This window comes from Tauraco erythrolophus, chromosome 8, assembly GCF_009769465.1.
Source record: "Tauraco erythrolophus isolate bTauEry1 chromosome 8, bTauEry1.pri, whole genome shotgun sequence".
In the NCBI taxonomy this organism is placed as follows: domain Eukaryota; kingdom Metazoa; phylum Chordata; class Aves; order Musophagiformes; family Musophagidae; genus Tauraco; species Tauraco erythrolophus.
The window spans coordinates 12,469,615-12,488,104 of NC_141472.1; the positions used below are offsets into that span (position 1 = coordinate 12,469,615).

Consider the following 18,490-nt stretch of genomic DNA (forward strand, 5'->3'; position numbering starts at 1 on the left):
AACATCTTTAACCTGAGGGCTAAGCGATGATTCAGTCTTAGACCCATACGACACTGCTTTAAACCAAATAGGTAGTAAGCACGAAAACATTTAATTAACTCCTGTATAAAAGTTGGTTTGTTTATAATTTCGCATTTCTAAGACAGATTTTTAAAATTTCTAAAAATGCAAATACAGTAGTTTTAGCGTTTGATTTTATATCTTATGGCAATCCAGAGACAAACGAGATTATTAAAAACAAATTCATTAAGGTGTAATTTATATTTTAAGGAAATATTTTATTTTACAGAATAAGGTCAAAACTAAACTCAGTTTTGCATCAGAAGTCTTCTCTAAAGAATTGCTTTCTTGAAGTAGAAGCATCACTGTTTCAGACATTTCAGTTGTTTCTCTCAACTGCATCTACAGTAAAGGTGATTTAGCTTTAACTCTCAGCCCACACACACTCTTTCCCTTCCCTTCTTCTTCCCTCTACTTCTCCTCAGCTAAAGACTATTTCCTTTCTCCCTTAATCTTCAAATTGTTTGCCATATTGGTTATTTGCAACTTCTTCTTATGGTGTTCGATACATGTATATAATATGTGTTCTTTAATATAAAAATATATTTTTGGTAATATTACATAATATATTATAACAATATATATATGAGAGAGAGAGAGAGTGTTTCATTCCTTCACTATGAACAAAAAAGATCAAGCTTTGCTCAGGGCTTACTATGTCTTCAAATCACCCTTTTGATGTTCTTTCCCTTTTTTCTCTCCGTTATCTCACCTTTCCATGTTCACCAACCTCACTGTCCCTTTCTCATTCCTCTCTACTGTTCCTTTTTCAAAGGCTTTCAAAATTCTGTGAAAAAAAGCTCAATCAATTTTCATTACCAGACTAAGAGTGCTGTCAAGATATGTTTATATGACTTCCTGATGGATCAAATAATCCTATTCAACTGTTCTTTCACAGTATCTTCCTAGTTCATTGTCTTTCAAAAACTTTTAAGGAACATAAAATTAATGAGCTGACATTCTCTGAGTCAACGCTGAAAGCAAAAAATCTACATAATCCATGAGAATTATACTATCAAAATACTGGGTTTTGTCTGCAAATCAGAGTGCTCAAATGTTACAGTAAAACGGGAATGCATAACTCCAAAGGAAAACAGACGTTCGTGTTCCATGACAGCGGTTTTAAATTCTGAATTCCCAAGATATTGGTTATATAATTGGTCATAATGAGCTACAGTAACTTTTTACAATGTCGGTGTAGGCTTCCTTTTTCACCCTGGTTCCCAAAGAAAATAAGTTTGTGTGGAAAAAGCCCTTGTTAGTAACTTTCAAAACTCTTATCGAGCTTAGCTGAACGGGACAAGGGTTGGTTAAATCCAAATACTGCAATCCTACAACTCATGCAAAAAAAGATAGTTAAGTACAAAAAAAGAAAAAAAAAATCAAACCAATTCCATTACTTAGTATTAGCTAAGCTGTGAGCTAACCCACTCTGCGAGACACAACAGAAATGAAACTGCTTATGTTTAATTGCTCAAATAACTATTTGTTTTACAATGTGATACCCAAGGGAGGACAGGTACCTTTCACCTGAAATTCCTATCTTGTGGTTTCCTACCAGCGCCAGCATTACAAAGACATTAAATATTAAACAAACAACCCCTCCAACAATAAACAGGTACTTGAAAAGTATAATGCCCTAGAAAACCCAGACAAATTAATCATTTCCCCCCCCAAAAAAGTACTGTTTTCCACACAATAAAAATGATTATTCAGAGATTAGAAATTCTAAGAAGCAATACTGCCAGCTGCAACTTCCATCTCCTGCATGGAACTACTGCTTACCCTTTAAGCCTCGTATCTCTTACTGGCACAAAACTTGCCTAAAGATGATTAGAATTTAAGCCCTGACATAATGAGGAAACACAGAAGATGTGTGGTGGCAGATGAGAATTTCAGGCAACCTCTGATAACGTCACACAGATTTCACCAGTAACTTTCTTGGCTTGATAGTTGGCTTCAGATTTAAGTTAAAGTAGGTTTTGGCTGTTAGAAGATCTGAAAACTTACAGTGTAGTATTTAAGTATTCATAGCTGCTTAAACAATTTTGTCCTCCAGCACTAAGAAAACAACCCTTGTAGCAATGCCAAGGTTCTCTTCCTAGGCTGACACGACTACATCAAGGTTAGCAAACTAAGGTAAATAGAATCAAAAGTTATTTTGCTGCTTCATTAACAATTTAGGTACTAAGATTTTGCTTTAAGATCTTCTTTACTACGCAAGCCGGCTTGCAACCTACTTCAGAAAATAATATTATTTAGAATACTTTTTTCTTTTTCAGCCTAGTTTATATCCTAGATAATGCTAGATGAACGTTTATGAGCCAACAAATTACGCTTTGGGATGCTTTTAACAGGCCAGAAAATCCTGTAAAAAGAACCAGTATTAAAAAGAGAAAATGTTTTCTAACAACTCCATGTAGTATTGGCAGCAAACCCACATATACTGACATATTTACCTCCTCCCACTATTAAGCCAGAATATCACGTCTGGAAAACTACAGCAGTCCTCTCTAACTGATCTGAGGTTTTCAGAGAGGTCTTCAAAGAGGTTTCTAAAAGGCTTCGGTCAGCGAAGCGAGAGGGACTTCAGGCAGGTTTCCGAGTTCTCCCACGCCCTGTGGGACCATGCCACGTACACAGAGCTCACCGAGGAGATGCTGCTGCACTACTGTTCCCTAGCTTGAGAAATGCACTCGTATTTGAACCTCGGTTACTGGCTGTTTGGACACGTTACTTCCTTCACGCTCTACAAAGTCACAAAGACGACCAAATCCAAGACTCAGCCTCCCGGGCGCTAACGGGGCTGTGAGTGCTGCCAGAGGACCTGGCCCAGCCTCCTCCTTTGCAAACGCTTGGACGGGCTTTGAACCAGTTTTACCAGGGCTACAGGTAACTACTGGCATTTACAGGTTGGGAAACGGGAAGCTTTTCCATTCGTTTTCTTTTGCACAGGTGGCAGTAGGGCCACTGTGGCAGCCACTAGGCAGGCTGAGCGCGTTTCCCTCCCGCAGCCACCCCAGGCGCACCATCACGCCACGCCGCCGAAGCAGCTCGTTTTGCCAAACACACCGACCCCTCCGAAAACCCGAAACGATTTCCGCCCCCCGTACAGCCGCCGTTCGAGGCGGCAAGCGAGCTAACCCAAAAGTTCGGGGAGCAGTCAGGAGCCGCCGGAGCAGCGGCGCTCCCGCGGCTGTTCCCCTTTCCCTGTGGCAGGGAAGAGGCGGGAAGCCGGGGGAGCGCTGCGCCTCGGACCAGCGGCTCCCGGCCGCGGCCGTGCGGGCGGCGCCGCCCCATCGGCCGGCGCGAAGCCGCCGCGCCCCGCCCCGCCCCGCAGCGGCGCCCCGGCACCGGCGGGCGCCCACCTGTTACGGCGCCGCCCGCTCCGCGCCTCCCGCCGCACTCACCAGGTACTCGGGGTACTCGTACATGTAGGTCATGCTGCACCGGTTCTCCTCGTAGAGAAACAGCACGTCCCGCACCCCCAGCAGCACCAGCACCGCCAGCGCCCCGTAGAAGAGCGCCGCCAGCGCTGGCAGCCGGCGGCCCGCCCGCCCCATCGCGCCCCGCCGCGCCGAGGTGTGCGGAGCGGAGCCCCAGACCCCCGCGGGCTCTCCGCGCACACGGGCACGGCGGGGCGGGGCGGGGAGCGCCACCGCCCGGGAGGCGGGGCGGACGGGCTGGCGCCACAACCTGGCCGCCGCCGGCAGCGGCAGGGCGGCCGCCATGTTGGGAAGGTCCGGCGCTCAGCTGGCCGCCGCTCCTCCGGCCTGAAGATGGTCCGTCCGCCATGTCGCCGGCGCGGGAGCCATTGCGGGGAGGTCAGGAACCTGCCTACGGGCTTCCCCCGACCGGTGGCTTACGGGGGGAAGGCGTGTCCGCCATGATGGGGAGGTCAAGTCATGGCGCTGCCGCGCCGGCGCGCACGCTTGTCTGCGTCCGGCCCGCGCGGCTGCTGCTGCCGAAGTGGGGGCGGCGCCGCAGGCTGGGGCCCCGGAGGAGGCTCCTTCCCCTCCGCAGCCGGGCGGGCTCCAGGCGGCGCCGTATGTGTGTGCCCGGGTGTCGAGGGGCGCAGCCTGACCCGAGGGCCGGCGGTGCTGACCGGAGCCGGAGCTCCCCGGCGCCGGCCCTGGCCGCGGCTCACCGTGCCGAAAACGGACCCGCAAACCGCCCTGAGGCGCTTGTGGGGGCTCCTGGCCTGTCAGCACTTTAGTCACAGCATCCATAGAGCTTCAAGCGCTCAACACGGAAAAGACGTCGGTGGTGGTTTGGGTTTTGCTTGGTTGGCAGCTTGGTTTTTTTGTTGGGTTTGTTTTTCGCTTTAATTAAACACTTGTAACAACTTTCCTATCTTTAGGCACTCTTCTTCACTGGATTGTAGTCTCCGTAGGACACCCTGAGGCATGGCACACCCACGACTGCTGGTGTTTTTCCCTGATGAACGCCAAAAGTAAACTATTAAATATCTGACAAAAAAACGTTACTTTTTTTTTTTTTTTTTTCAGTCTACAGAGGAAGCAATACTAACATCAGCTTACTAAAACAAGCACTAGTTAGTAAGGAAGGAAGTACAAAGCAGAAATACATATAGTTGCATTTTCATCTCATTCGCTGCTGAAGACTTAACACCTTTCCCTCTCCTTTAAACGGAACAAAATTTACTCAGTTTTCCAACGGTATTTGTACCATTTTTATTTGTAAAAATAACCATCTGAATGCATTGCAAGAGTAGTTTACAGTTAGGGTTCTTCATGACATTAATACAGCATTCAGTAGTTGAAAAAGTTACTAAACTGTGCTTGAGAAGATTCAGGCTGAACTCCAAGTCATTCACTGAAGTGAGTCTTTTTCCTCATTTTGTATGTGACATTTACCCAAGTCCTTAAACTTCAATTTACAAAAGCAAACAATACTGACAAAACCCCACTGAAATCATCAAACAATGTTTTATATTGTTCATTACAAATGTTATGCAAAATATAACACTGGCACCAGATTTGTATCACCGTGGTTTGTAAAGATATATTGCACATGCTAAAGCATAAAATATAAGACAAAACCTACAAAACATAAGATATTGGCTTTAATATGTATATCACTGCATAAGAAATGCATAAAATTACATTTTATACACACACTCAGATTGTCACTAGTTTAAAACGCCCTTTCCTATAACACTGACCTAAGGTTTACTTTTTGTGTAATAAGAAAGCATCTTCAGCACTGCAAAAATTATACATTATTCCTATAGAAATTTAGCATATTAATTTTCATTTCAATGCAGGTAGAACATACGAAAAGAAGAAACACTTTATACATTCAAAGAAGATCTGAAATGAAAATTTACTGGTAATATATTGCTTTCATAACACTCAAATGAAGAAAACAAAAAAAAAAAGATGAGTCTCACAAAACGTTTCCATAATACACAAATATAAAAAGGCACTCTAATATTTCTTACATGACTAGGATAAAAATCACAAGTTTTTTTAAAATCATCCTCAAGATACATAACCAAGTTTCTCAACAGTACAATGGATAAACAATTCATTTCATGTGTTTGTTCTAATTCAATAACCTGGCAGTTGTTTACTGCACAAAAGTACCAAACACATTATGGTGCCCTTTTAGTAGCGATGAACAGAAATCCCCTGAGCTATTTCACAGCAATTCAGGCAGTCCGGAGGTTGTAACTCAGTATTTAGGAGAGAGACTCGGGACCCCATCCTGCTATGGATTCCACCTGCGGCTGTGGTTAAAATACAGGATGGAACGACCCTGCTAATTCACCGGGGCAGGCAGCTGCCCCTCCCCAAATACCCTTTGCTTGGTGCAGACACAGGAGTCGTCCACGTACTGTAAATTGCAGGATCCAGGGTTAAGTGCAACAATCACGTACGATTAACTCTACTCTTGTAAAAAGTCCACAGAAAGGCAAGGTCAATATTTACAAGAGTAAAATTATTCCCATGCTTAAATATCTGCCCTAAATTACAAATCTATTTCTACATGTGATAAATTATGTTACAGATTAATGTATGAGCATACAAAAAAAGGGATTCTGGTAACTCACATGAGATGTGGGATAGGCCAATACTGAGTATTTCCAAGTGTCTTGCTCTTGACGGTTTTCCTCCTACATACACTGTACTCAAAACATGACTCTCCCAATGCCCTTAAGATCCTAACAAACCATATGTTTCTAGGATTTTTGGGATCTTGCATGCTTACATCATTGTTAGTTTACAGAAAAGTTTAATCAGTAAAATTTAGATTTGGTTCCTAGAAGGGTCAAAGTAAATCAGTAATCAAACACCTGTGCTTCTATGACGGTGTATGCATCATTACAAGGCAGCAGTCGTTGCACTAGGCAATTAACGGAGTTACGAGGTATTGCAAATACACGGAAATCTTTTCAGTAACTCCGTACGTTAGTAAAAATACTGAATTTTTTTTAATGGCTGCTTAAAACAATACAACATCCTCTTCGTAAAGAGGACTGGTTTTCTCCCAATGAAGCAACTTCATGTAGGATAGCGTAACTTTCTGTATTTCGGGGTGAGACTTACAAGTAATCCTGCCAAGAAGCCTACCTGTATCTCTGGTTAAAATAAGATTAAAAGACTGATCCTGCTATGAGGCAGGTGGCAGCCATTTACCATTTATTTCTTTGTTTTCAGTGCTATTGTTCCACATAAAAAAAAAAAATCAAAATTTGGGATTTCTGTTCATTTCTGAACAGACACCACTGAAAACTTAACAACTGACCTCTTATTTTCAGTGCTTAAAGTAAGGTGGTTATTGCTTTTCTGCAACTCTCAAAAGCAAAAACATTGAGAGAAATCAATCATAACAATGTTATTTTGTGCTATTTCTGAGGAGAAAAACAGGGTTTCAGGTGCTCTGGCATTCTACTGCAGAAAACAGAGTTGAGGGAAAATAAACGTTCACCTTTAGAGAAACTATCCCTCGTGATTCTTTGTTGTAAACTCTGGAAATTTGTGAATGTTCAAGGAAACAATATTTAATTTTCCCGAATGTTCAAGGAAACAGTATTTAATTTTAGCAAGGCAAACCGAACTTAATATATAAATATTTTTCCTCATTAAAGAACTCGAATCTGCCAGTAGATTTTTAAAAACTCAGTGGAACACAGCTGAAAACTGCAACTAAAATAAAAATCCTTACTTTTCATTTACCCTGCCGAAAGCGTGCACCGAGGAAGCTCGTCTCATCCTCCCTGCACAGGTGTAGGCCTGCAGACAGCCTGAGTGTGAATCCCAGGAACTTGAACGCCTTGACTCCACGCCGCATTACCTTTTCTCCTCCTTACTGTAGCTGTACAGTGTTCTCTCCCTTGTCTAGCACGGGGATGGGTCCCTTCCTTATGGTTTTAAATGAGGGAAGGTGTTTCGCGCTCTGGACTTGATTTTTGCAACCCGCACGAGAGGACGGGCACTCTCCCGAAGCGCGTCGGCCCTTCCTTTTTCCACTCAGGCCATCAGTCTTGCCTAAATTCACATTTCATTTCGCATCATGCCAAACAGTATGCACGAACACTAACTAGGACAACAAGCCATAGTTATTTTTCCTGGGCATTTGTTTCGTTTCAAATAAATATAAACACATTTACATTAAAAGTATACGAACATATTCTTTAGTCTGGAAAAAAAACCAAACACCTGTGGTCAACACATCATCAGTTACAAATGTCAACTTCAAACCTGTGTCATAAAATGTAAAATTCACTCGAGACTACTCATTACCTCAAAAGTTTCTATTTTTGTGGTTTAGAAAAACTACTTCATTATGTCACTCACATTTGAAGAAAAAATAAAAGTAGCAAAGTCTTCCATTTAATTACTGAAGCATTTTGGTCCTCTTGGTACAGCTGGTTAGTTCATGATAGCTTTTTGTTTAGTTTTTTTGTTTTTTTTTTTTACAAAGTCTCATTCTTCCTTTTGTACTTCTGTTGCAGAGGAGGGTCGTGGTCCATTTGACCTAGAAACTTTGGCAGAAGGAGTAAACATATTCACAAAGTTGACACTGCTTTAAAAGCTGGTGACAATAAGCTTTTTTAGCATGTATCTCCGGTCCCCTGCATGGTACACGCTGCTATGTTTTCTGGTGTTTGGTATTTCAACTTTTGGTGTTATGCTTTCATTGCTTTACCTTTGCTCTGTTAACCCAAACACTGGCAAAAGTATTTTAAAACTCGATACTGTTTATAGTAAAAATAAATTATTTAAGCATAGGAAAGGAAAAAAAATCCATTTAAGTTGGCAAGTCACTATAAAGTTTGACGTACATCTTTGTCTACACCTTATTTTTTTGTCTTTTTTTTTTTTCTGATACAGATTCATGGTTAATGGCTCAGGTGACAGAAACGTTTAATGACCCTCATTCTGTAGTGCAAATAAACCGTACATGTTTGTGCTGAATTGAAAAAAAAAAATAAGGGCCAAGTGATTTTCATTCTACACAAGTGGTTCCACTAACGTCCATGGGAAAATATGGTGAGACAAGTAGAATTTGGCCTTAGGAGTTCATAACTATATTTTTCAAATTGTGTGCTGCAACTAAGAACTGTAAAAAGTGCCTTCTGTAGGTTTTAAGTGCTTAAAAGGTTTGTTTCCTGTAGAGAAGTAATACAGGCAGTTTTAAGATTTACAACTTTACCTTTGGTTTGTGTTTAAAAAAAAACGATCTAATTAACAGAGCCCCTGGAAGCAGGAAACAGACAAAGAGAGGAAAGGAGCGATGCTCGAATCTATGAGGGCTACACTGGAAATACGTCCGTGTACTAAAGGTACAGCTAAAACATGTAAGAACTTTTTACAAACAATTTGTGCTGTGTATTTTCTTCAAAAAGAAAAAAGGCATTTTCTCTTTTTCTACGTAAAATAAGAGGTAGAGACTTTCCACAGGGGCACTTAGGGCCTAAAGAAAACATAAGGAAGCTGAAAAGCTGCAGAACGTTAAACGGGAATACGTTCCAGTAAATCCAGAACTGGATTTAAATCCAGTAATCCTAGAACTTTGTTATTTAAAGGCTTGATTCTCATCAACACTACAAATCTTTCAATACCTACTTGTTGAGAATAATAGTTAAGAATATAGCTGTGGGATTTAAGCTGTTTACAAAGATAAAAATAAAGCTGAAACAAAACAATAACGAGAAAAAGTTTTTGAATACCAAAAAGTCAAAATGTTTCCGAATCCGAATCATTTTCATTGTACCCATCCTCTGTTCCTACGTCATTACTCAGGGGCTTATTGTAAGAGTTAGCGCTACCCATGCTGGAGCCATCGCAGAGATGCGTCCTGCCCAAATTGTCTTTTTTAAAACAAACGAAGTTGAAAGCCGTCACTGAACTGGAAGGAGAAAAAGGCATCATGGTAGCCAAAATGAGTGCCAGGCAGTCAGCCACGTCTTTGTTAGGAGCGCAAGCCAGGGCTGGCGTATGACCTGGGCACAAATGCAGACAAGGCAATGGTTAGTACGAAGGGTTCTGAGAATGGCTCGGAGCATTCCTCATATACATCTCTAGGCGACGTCGGAAGCGGGAGATGTATGTCCAGTTACAGTCATGCCAGGCAACGGGGGTACGTTACTTACTTTAAATTAGACATGCTGGGAAATTACACGCTTTATGGAGCATTTCAATCACTGTGACCACAAGCAGCACTATTTTTTCAAAACCAGGCAGCAAACAGACTTCACGATATGAATAAAAGCACTTGCTAAACACAGTTCTACAGCACAGGCAGTACGATGAATACGGAACACAGGGAGCACAGCAACAGGGACAGAAACCGGCTTCAGTTTCTGTGCATATGAACAAGTCTCATTCTGAGAACAATGACTTTCATTGGAACATAAAAAGATATTAGTTTAAAAGCATTTTGAAGTAATAAGCGACCAGTTTTAAAGACTGATCAGTTGAGTACTTGCTCAACTCAAAGTGGTTTATTTAGGACTTAAATTATGAGACAAAAGAATCAGACCAGTGCACGTGGCACATGTATAGCAAGTATGACTACATGGGTGTTTAGTTACCCAAATTTACATTATGTTAGAAGAAAAACAACTGTATTCAGAAAGCATGGCATACACTTTAAACAGAAAGTTAATATTCTACAGATGTCAGTAAAACAAAGGACTGGGGAGCTAGTAAAAGGTTGTTCACTGCAGTTTAACATGGCTCCTGTCCATACGTGGCCCCTAAAGCAGCTCTTCACATATATGAATCCTGGAAACCAGTATGCTGACTACACTTCCTATCTATACATTTTGTAGGCTTCTGTGTAGTACTCCAGCACTTTCCAACAAATCCTCCTTCATACTAAGAGCAAACAAATTCTTCTGAAGATGGCTAAACCTCAAGTGCTGCAGCACTAGTAACCTGAGGCAATGACCACTACTCATATCCCACTGCCTCCAGTAAGCTGAGAGCACTTGCAGCATACAAGAGTCTGTCAGACAAACATGAGTACAGTTTTGTAGCCAGCTACCCATGTTTAAGCACTGACTGCAGTGAATGCATACCCTAAATGGAATTTCATCTTCCACTGAGTTCCAAGCATGAATATTCTTTAGAGTTGTATCCTAAGATCGTACTTAAATTTCTCTCTTTTAAACTGTGTATGCAGTTGTTCCTAGAAAAATTAAATGTGTATCAAATTTAAACTTCATTTTCACTCGTTACAGACGTCCAAATTAGCTGGATCTGCATGTACGATTTTAATGATAAAAACTGTGGTTAGAAGCTAGTCTGGTTCATTCTTCCGTCCCCTATCTCTGAAATGAGGTTAGGGCCAGATGACTTCAGCACCACTCGTTCATGCCAGTACACTTAGGAAGCATTTGGTTAGTAGTAGTAAACACTCACCACTCGGTTCTTTTCATCCATAGATCTCAAACGCCTTGCAATGACGGGTGAGTATTATTATTGTTACTTTACAGATACGGGAAGATGGAGCTACAGAATTGTTACATTAATGCCACGAAGTCAGTATTGTAAGAAAGACCAGCTTATTTCAAGAAGACTTTTTTGAAAATACTAATTACAGAAGCACAGCCCTCTATGGGCTTTATAATGTTTAGAGAAGGAATTCACTGAGATTTGAAACAAAATTACCAGATCTTTCAACTCATCAGGTATCTTATGAGGCAACAGTAATTTACTTGCATCTTGGATTAGGTCAGACAATTGGTAAGCACAAGCTTTGATCTCAGAATGAACTAGGACACAATCAAACATATGTTGATGGTTTTCTTCCTACCCATTAAAACATGCGCTGATTGAATGCATAATCCTTAATTCTTCTGCAAGGCGTCACAATTATCCGGTGCCACTTGCATGTTTAGGAAATTCAAGTTACCACTGCACTCAAGCATTAAAAAAGACTAGCTGTTGACAGTACATGCAAAATGAACAGTAAAAGGGACTGCTGTGATGTTTAGAATAGATTTTTTTATATTAAAGAAAAATAAACAGTATCTTTTTTTTTTTTTAATAGGTACTCACACAGCTCACTGTCTGTTCTTGGAAGGATAAAAGCATCAGTGATGTCTATCATCAGCTTTTAAGTCTATTGCTTCGGTCTGTTGTAAAACTACCTGCTGGGCCTACTGAAGATTGTCAAAGTGTATTATTTACTTACCATTTTCATCCACTGCTAGGACACATGCCCCTTTGGCTAGCAACTCTTCAACCACCATCTTTAAGCCGTTTCGTGCAGCAATGTGGAGAGGTCTACAAAAACATATCAACTAAATTCAATTTCAGTTTAAAATAGACTTTATTAAAAAAAAAAAAAAGGTAACACTTAAAGCATACCCAGCGTCAGAAAGAGAATGTTTTCCTTTTTTTGATTATTACAATTACATTGTAGGCATTAAATTATATTATGGCCTTTAAAATAATCCTCATGTTCCACATCTACAAAACATATGTACAAGACAAATGTAACTACCTTTACATACAAAAAGGTTGCTTAATACTTTTCAGTCTGAAAACTTTTCTTTAAAAAGCTCTCATTTTTCCACTGTTTGCAGCTCACAATTGAAATTTAAAAGGAAAATTAAGCTAAGACTAAAGAAATGCCTTTGTTCCATCCTTCATTCTGGCTACTACAGACTGTTCAAAATTATTGTATTGCCTTTTTATCCTTGAATACTTGATTGCTAATCTCTGTTTCTGCAGAGCAGCTGGAAATTAAAACTAACCACTGGTTTGCTCCCTTCCTGGGCCAACACCTGATGCTCTTGTTTGGAGATCACTAGTGAGACAGGAAAAACAATTTCCCCTTCCAATTTCATATTGGAAGGGGGACAAAAAGGGCTAAGATGGAACGAATTCTTCTGCAAGCACTAGATGATCTGCCACCTAAACTTGTGGTTGAATCTTCTCCTGGGGGATTCCCCCCATACCAGTCAAACAGTTGCAGCTGAAGTAAGAGTAGTGCTGGTTCTAACTCTGCTGATAATGTCCAGTATGGCAGGAGTTGCACATAAAATATCACCTAAAAAAACCTCTGAAAATTAAACATATCACCCTAAGTCTAAATAAATTACAAAGATTTAAGGTGAAGCTCAAAAAGCTAAGAAATGCCAGACGTAGACTTACACATTCACATGATTAGTAGACATTTTGATATAGTTTTCAAATAAATGACCTCATATAATTTTTCACCAGACCATGCATATAATTGGCATCAAAGGAATCAAAATTGAAGTGAAAATACAGTACAAATCTGGTCTTTTCAAGGGCAAGCACTCAAAAAAATAAGAAATTAACTTATTTTGTTCTGTGAAAAAAATCTGAGAAATTAATTTGGAATGCTAAATCGGAACCTTCTGGTAAGTCAACTGAATTTGTGAGGATCAGGCTATACTTACGTCTGCAATGCATTATTTTTTGCATTAATAAGGCTCTGTTCTTGTATCTTGTCAAGTATTAACAAGGCACATTTTTCATGACCCTGTAGTTGGGAAAAAAACGAATAGCGTTAGTTTGCTGAGGAGTCTGAAATGGAGGCAAAAGAAATGTTACATATAAAAGTGAAATGTAGTAACTAAATTTGAAATACAAAACATGCTATTCCACTTATAAGGATATGTAGTAGGTGAACGGCAGCAGCCTTAAATACCATTTACGAGCCGCCACTGCTAGGATGCTTTAGCACCTTTAGAAATTAGATACTCACCTGTCTTTCAGCCCTCTATGAACTCACCTCCTCAGCTTTCAGGGAAGATTGCTATTTCCCTTGAGAAAGCATTCAATGCACTATTTATTAGGACTATTCAATGCACTATTTATTAGGACTACATAGTAACATAGAAAGAGATGGTTTATTCTCAAAAACTACTACTATACTTTCTGGCTCTTTAAATGCCTTTCTGTATTATTAACAAGCTACTACAAAATCCCTTCAGTGTGAGAGCTCTAATAATGAAACTTTGGAAATAATACAGATCCGGGCCTTATTCCTGATACCGTTTCAGCACAGCAAGTCACGGATGCCGAGCCTACAGCCCTGCAGGTGAACGGCTGCCTGAAGCACCTGGAGAATTCAGCGAGGCTCGAGTGCCTGCAGAAACTGGAGTAATACTATCACACTAGAATCCAATCTGCAGGTGGAAGAAAAGAAAAGAAAAGGCCCAAGAGAGGGAATCCCCTGGCCATTTTTTCTTGCAGAAACAGCAGTAGCAACTGGAATTAAGAGGAAGAAAGGGTGGGGAAAAGACACCACCACCAATCTAATCAACGCTTCTGGTTTTACTGCTACAGAGCATAAAGGAAAATTCTGGGTTTCTTCCATAGAAATTGGAGAATAAGAAAAAAGAATAAATACCTTTTTTGTTTGTTTTTTTTTTTTTTCTTTGTCACTAAGCCTATGCTAAGCTACTTTACAGTGGGATTATTTGGTAAAATCTCAAAGGATTTTCCATTATTCCTCTTAGTTTCCCTTCCTCATGTTTCAGCTGCATAAGAGGCATCCATATTTCTCAATTTACTAAACTTTGAAACAGACTTGGAAAAAAAGCTTGGAACAACGCTCCCTTCCTCACCACAAGTTTGACCATCACATTTCCATTGCAGAAAATTTTTTAGGAACATAAATACATGTATATCCATACAGACTGTGAAGAGAATAGAAGCATACAGAGGTCTTCAACTTACTTTACTGCTAGCCAAGTGCAAAGATGTATTCAACTCCTTATCCTTTAATGTCAGGTCGGCCTTGGCAATGTTCACCAAAAAGTCTGAGGTATAGAATAGAAATCAACGAACAAACTCAATGGGCAGACGAACACGTAAACACAGAGGAAAAAAATTACTATTTCAATATACGTGTGCATACGTGCTAATCGGTTAAGTCTTTGCGTGATGTAAGCTTTATGAAGTGAAAATAATGAAGGAGAACAGACTGGTCTTGTGCAGTTAATCAGCGAGCGAAGGCAAAGCTAATAGCTCATTCACTGTGCTCCAAACTGACACACATAGATTCATCTTAATTTATTTATAAACTTCCCCATTTGCAGATCAGCAAGTTCTGCCTGAATCATCTCTCCTGAAAACAACTGTGGATCCTGCTTTGAGAGGACTAAGTGGATATAATGAGCTTAGGGTGCAATCTGTGCTACTGAAGAGAAAAGGGAATTCTGTTGTGCCAATACGACCTTAATCTGTATGTCTACAGTACATAGCCTGGCCTGGGAAAGCAGCTGCTGATAGCTGCCATTTTAAGAACAGGGCTTCCTATAATAAAGACAGAAAAAAGGTTACACAACCTTTTTCACACGTGCAGCTCTACTCTTCCTTAAAATCAAGGAAGTAAACAGGAGAATAGAATTACTGCTGTCCTCATGCTCTCCTAAGAGCACATGAGCTCTTAGGAGAGCATGAGGACAGCAGTAATTCTATTCTCCTGTTTACTTCCTTGATTTTAAGGAGCTCATGTGCTCTTAGGAGGAAAGACGACTCAAGTTTGCTATTGTAAATGTCCACTAAGACTGCTGAGAAACAATGACTGAGAAGAAAAAGAATTTTTTTGCAGATGCAAACGTAGCTTCTTACAGACATCCACACATCTTCCTTAGTTTTCACAGGAAAAAAAAAATTACTACCTATTTCAGATGGTAACTGCAATAGCACTTGTCCTTCAAGACGAAGGGAGGCAGGGCCGTACTTACCTACAGCACCTACGTGACCGTTCTGAGCTGCCATCATGAGAGGTGTCTTCCCTGCGTGATCCGCAGCATTCACTTGTGCGCTGTGACTCAGGAGGAGCTGGAGGCACTCCACGTGATCCGCGAAGGCTGCTGCGTGAAGGGGCGTTCTGTGGGCAAAGCGACACGACCACGGCTTTTGCTAAATGACAATATTCCTGTTTACTTACCTTCCCAAGAACCTGAGCGTGCAAGACATTTTTGATTTACATTTTTTCCTGTGAAACTTTGAGTTATCACCAGAGGAACATTACAGTAGCAGTATCTGAGATAAGTAATATTTACAGTCTCTGTCCTGGTGCAATATAAACGTTAAAAAAGGGAAGCATAAGGTGGATATCATACTGTGGAGAATCTCATATCAGCAGCATATTTATTTTAATGGAGCATACTGTGTAATATGAGCAGCAGTACAATTCTCCATTCTTATTCATCTGATTTTATTACTTTTAACACGCCTAAGATGGAAGAACTATCAGAAGAGAACAGATCCATCATTTAAAAAAACTGAAGTATTTTAAGTTATAGTCAAAAATACTGCAGCAACAGGCTACAATAACAGTATTAGTGTAAGAGGCAGAAGGAATTCTATTGACTTTGAAGGTTACCAGTTCCCACAAGACTGAGACACTGGCAGTTGTTCACTGTCTCCCTAAGGCATTTAGGTCTGAAGTGAGACTCACAGAGATGAAAGATGGTGCACAACCTGGCTCACAGGGTTACATCAGGTTTTGCTCATCAGAAACGGTGAGGTGTTCTTACCCTTACAGAAGTAAGTAATCACCATTACTGAAGGTCTTGAAATCGTTTTAATTAACAGAAACATAGAAACAATGAGCATTCTATTTTTAGAATTTCAGCAATTTGAATTTTTTATATATATGTGTGTATATATATACATACACACACACACACATAGTGAGGAGATTATCAACGTGACAAATTGAGGATTTGGCTGAATGCGTACCTCTTCCTGTATCAGTATTATTTTGCTGCATAGATGTTTTGAGTTGTGTGCCCTGAGAATCCTAAGAAAACATTAAAACTTTTAATGAAATACTCTTCTGTGTGTACATAGTATCACTCCATTTAGCAAAGATAAACATATTTAAATATTTAACAAAGAAGATTGGTTCAGGGTAACAGCCTATAGTCATAGCTGTTCTAAACAAACAAAATACTATTTCTGTTGTATTTCTTTTCATAGGTACTATGAAATCAAATACTTCATAGTACTCTTGATTCAAGTGAGCCACCATTTGACTCTTTCAGTGTAAACTGCTGTCTGGAAGAGCCAGCATGACAAGCCTTAGCTCAACCATAGGAGACGAGGATTAGTTCCAGAGACTCAGAAAGAATTATGAAAAATACTAGATGGATTCATGAAGATGAAATACAATTTGTTTAAGAAACTATTACCTTCCTTTGTCGTCTTTGCAATTGACAATGCTGGCATCGATGGCTCCGATGAGCAGTGATGCACAGTTTTCGTGATCATTGATTCTGCCAAAGAAAAGACATTTTCAAAAAGGTAGAAAGTCTTCATCTTTTCCCACTTTCCAATATTAATTTACTACACTTCCCATTGATATTTCTTATTGGTTATTTATAAGTTATCCCAAAGTACCTTTGCCGTATGCTTTCAGGAACATTTCTGATTATTCCTCATCTTTCCATTTAGCCACGCTGCATCTGCTACTATGAATTTCAATCTCTAAAGCAAAGCTGATCCTGCAATTCACTATGCACAAAGGTAACTGAAAGTACAGCACGAACCTAGGATTAAAACCTTAATACCTTAAAATCCTTTAGTCTAAATGTCAAACTCACGTGGATCTGGAAAGCAGTCATAGATAGCTACGTATAGAAAGCTTATTTCTAATGTTTTAGGTACTGAAACCCACATCTCTTCAAACTCACACGTTTAATTCTTTTCATAGATGTACTCAATGAATACTCTTCATTGTTAGTTTGTCTCATTTGATTATGAAAATGAACAGTGTTTAGTAACAGTATTTAGTAACAGTATTGGATATATAGTACAGCCAACACACATCCATGCTGGATGAGCAGCTGTTTTAATTTTAAATTTGCACGCATTTTTAAGTTGTGCACATTTTTGATGGGCTTGAGAATTACCTACTCGCTTAGAAGAATATAAATATTGAAAAAAACTTTTCAAAGCCATCACTAGAAATTCGGATTTCAAATACTATGTTTCAGCCACAAATGACTTTATTTTAAGCACAGTAAAACCAGCACATTATATATGCTTTTGTTTTTCTAATATATTGAGGGGTTTATAATTTCAAAATTTGATATATAACAAATTCGTTCTCTGCTTTCCAATGATATGGACTGTAAAACAGAAGCCCGTATCATTACTTCTGGAAGACATCTATTCTTCTAATAGAACATAGAATAGAATACAATCATTCTAATAGTTGGCAGAAGTTAGGAAAGTTTGCATTTGTTTTTTCAGTGCTTAATTCCTTACTCTTTTGATGGCTTACATCTTTTAATAAGCATGTTAGGTCCTGCAAACTAAAGTAATTTTGCATTTAAAAAGAAATGTATTTGCAATTATGCCATGAAAAGCTATGATTTTGCTTTATTAGAATTCTTCCCATATGAAAACATACTGCTTTATTTGAATAAGGAATATGTATAAAATACATGCATGGAAGAAGATGAATAATCATAATAACCACCATTTTTTTGCTGTCCGTAAATAATATGAGAACTTTGGATACAGAGTCTGCCTCTGTAACCAATCAATCCCTTTGGCTAGAAGCTGGCTAAGAAGTACCAAACCTCAAGAGAGAGATTATCTCAGAAGGAATAAAGACCATGAAGAAAATCAGTCTGGAAAAGATTCACCTGAGGATGTCTTGGAAAAAACACGGCCTGCACACAACACCATTCTAGCATGACATAGATTGTAGTTTCAATTCCTTCCTTCACTAATGTTTTGTTCCTCTTGCTAAAAAAGAATCATCCGGATTCTGACGAATTTCTTAACTTTCAGCCACTGGGTTTCAAAGGAACCTCAAAAGTTCCTCCTTACACGGACCAAGGCACTGTAGCCGAGGTCACGGCCTAAGAACGGAAGAGCTATGAAATGGCAGTCTGTGTGAAGAAAAGGCATGGGTCTGTAGTTGTAAGCAAGGGAAAAGAAACTAGAAAGGG

At 39.8% G+C, this 18,490-nt stretch overlaps 2 protein-coding genes and 1 long non-coding RNA gene across 4 annotated transcripts in view; 1 reads left to right on the forward strand and 2 right to left on the reverse strand.

Moving 5' to 3' along the window:
• PGAP1 (post-GPI attachment to proteins inositol deacylase 1) overlaps positions 1-3,638 on the reverse strand; it is a 32,132-nt gene extending 28,494 nt beyond the window's left edge. The window contains exon 1 of one of the 2 annotated variants that reach the window (XM_086615567.1): positions 3,471-3,638. In XM_086615567.1, the coding sequence (XP_086471693.1) occupies positions 3,471-3,623 (153 nt within the window). In that variant the 5' untranslated portion in view covers positions 3,624-3,638. The remainder of the gene's footprint in view (positions 1-3,470) is intronic. The other variant, XM_086615566.1, reaches the window with a different exon arrangement.
• Positions 3,639-3,801: 163 nt separating this feature from the next.
• Positions 3,802-11,723, forward strand: LOC147528349 (uncharacterized). The gene is made up of 3 exons (XR_015222290.1): positions 3,802-3,884; positions 8,782-8,872; positions 11,587-11,723. It is a non-coding gene; the product is annotated as an uncharacterized LOC147528349 (long non-coding RNA).
• The window catches only part of ANKRD44 (ankyrin repeat domain 44), a 75,955-nt gene continuing 66,731 nt past the window's right edge, over positions 9,267-18,490 (reverse strand). Inside the window, exons 23-28 of the mRNA XM_086615565.1 lie at positions 16,721-16,804; positions 15,266-15,411; positions 14,253-14,335; positions 12,968-13,050; positions 11,731-11,822; positions 9,267-9,532 (exon numbers count right to left, since the gene is read on the reverse strand). Coding sequence (XP_086471691.1) covers positions 9,267-9,532; positions 11,731-11,822; positions 12,968-13,050; positions 14,253-14,335; positions 15,266-15,411; positions 16,721-16,804 — 754 coding nt within the window. The remainder of the gene's footprint in view (positions 9,533-11,730; positions 11,823-12,967; positions 13,051-14,252; positions 14,336-15,265; positions 15,412-16,720; positions 16,805-18,490) is intronic.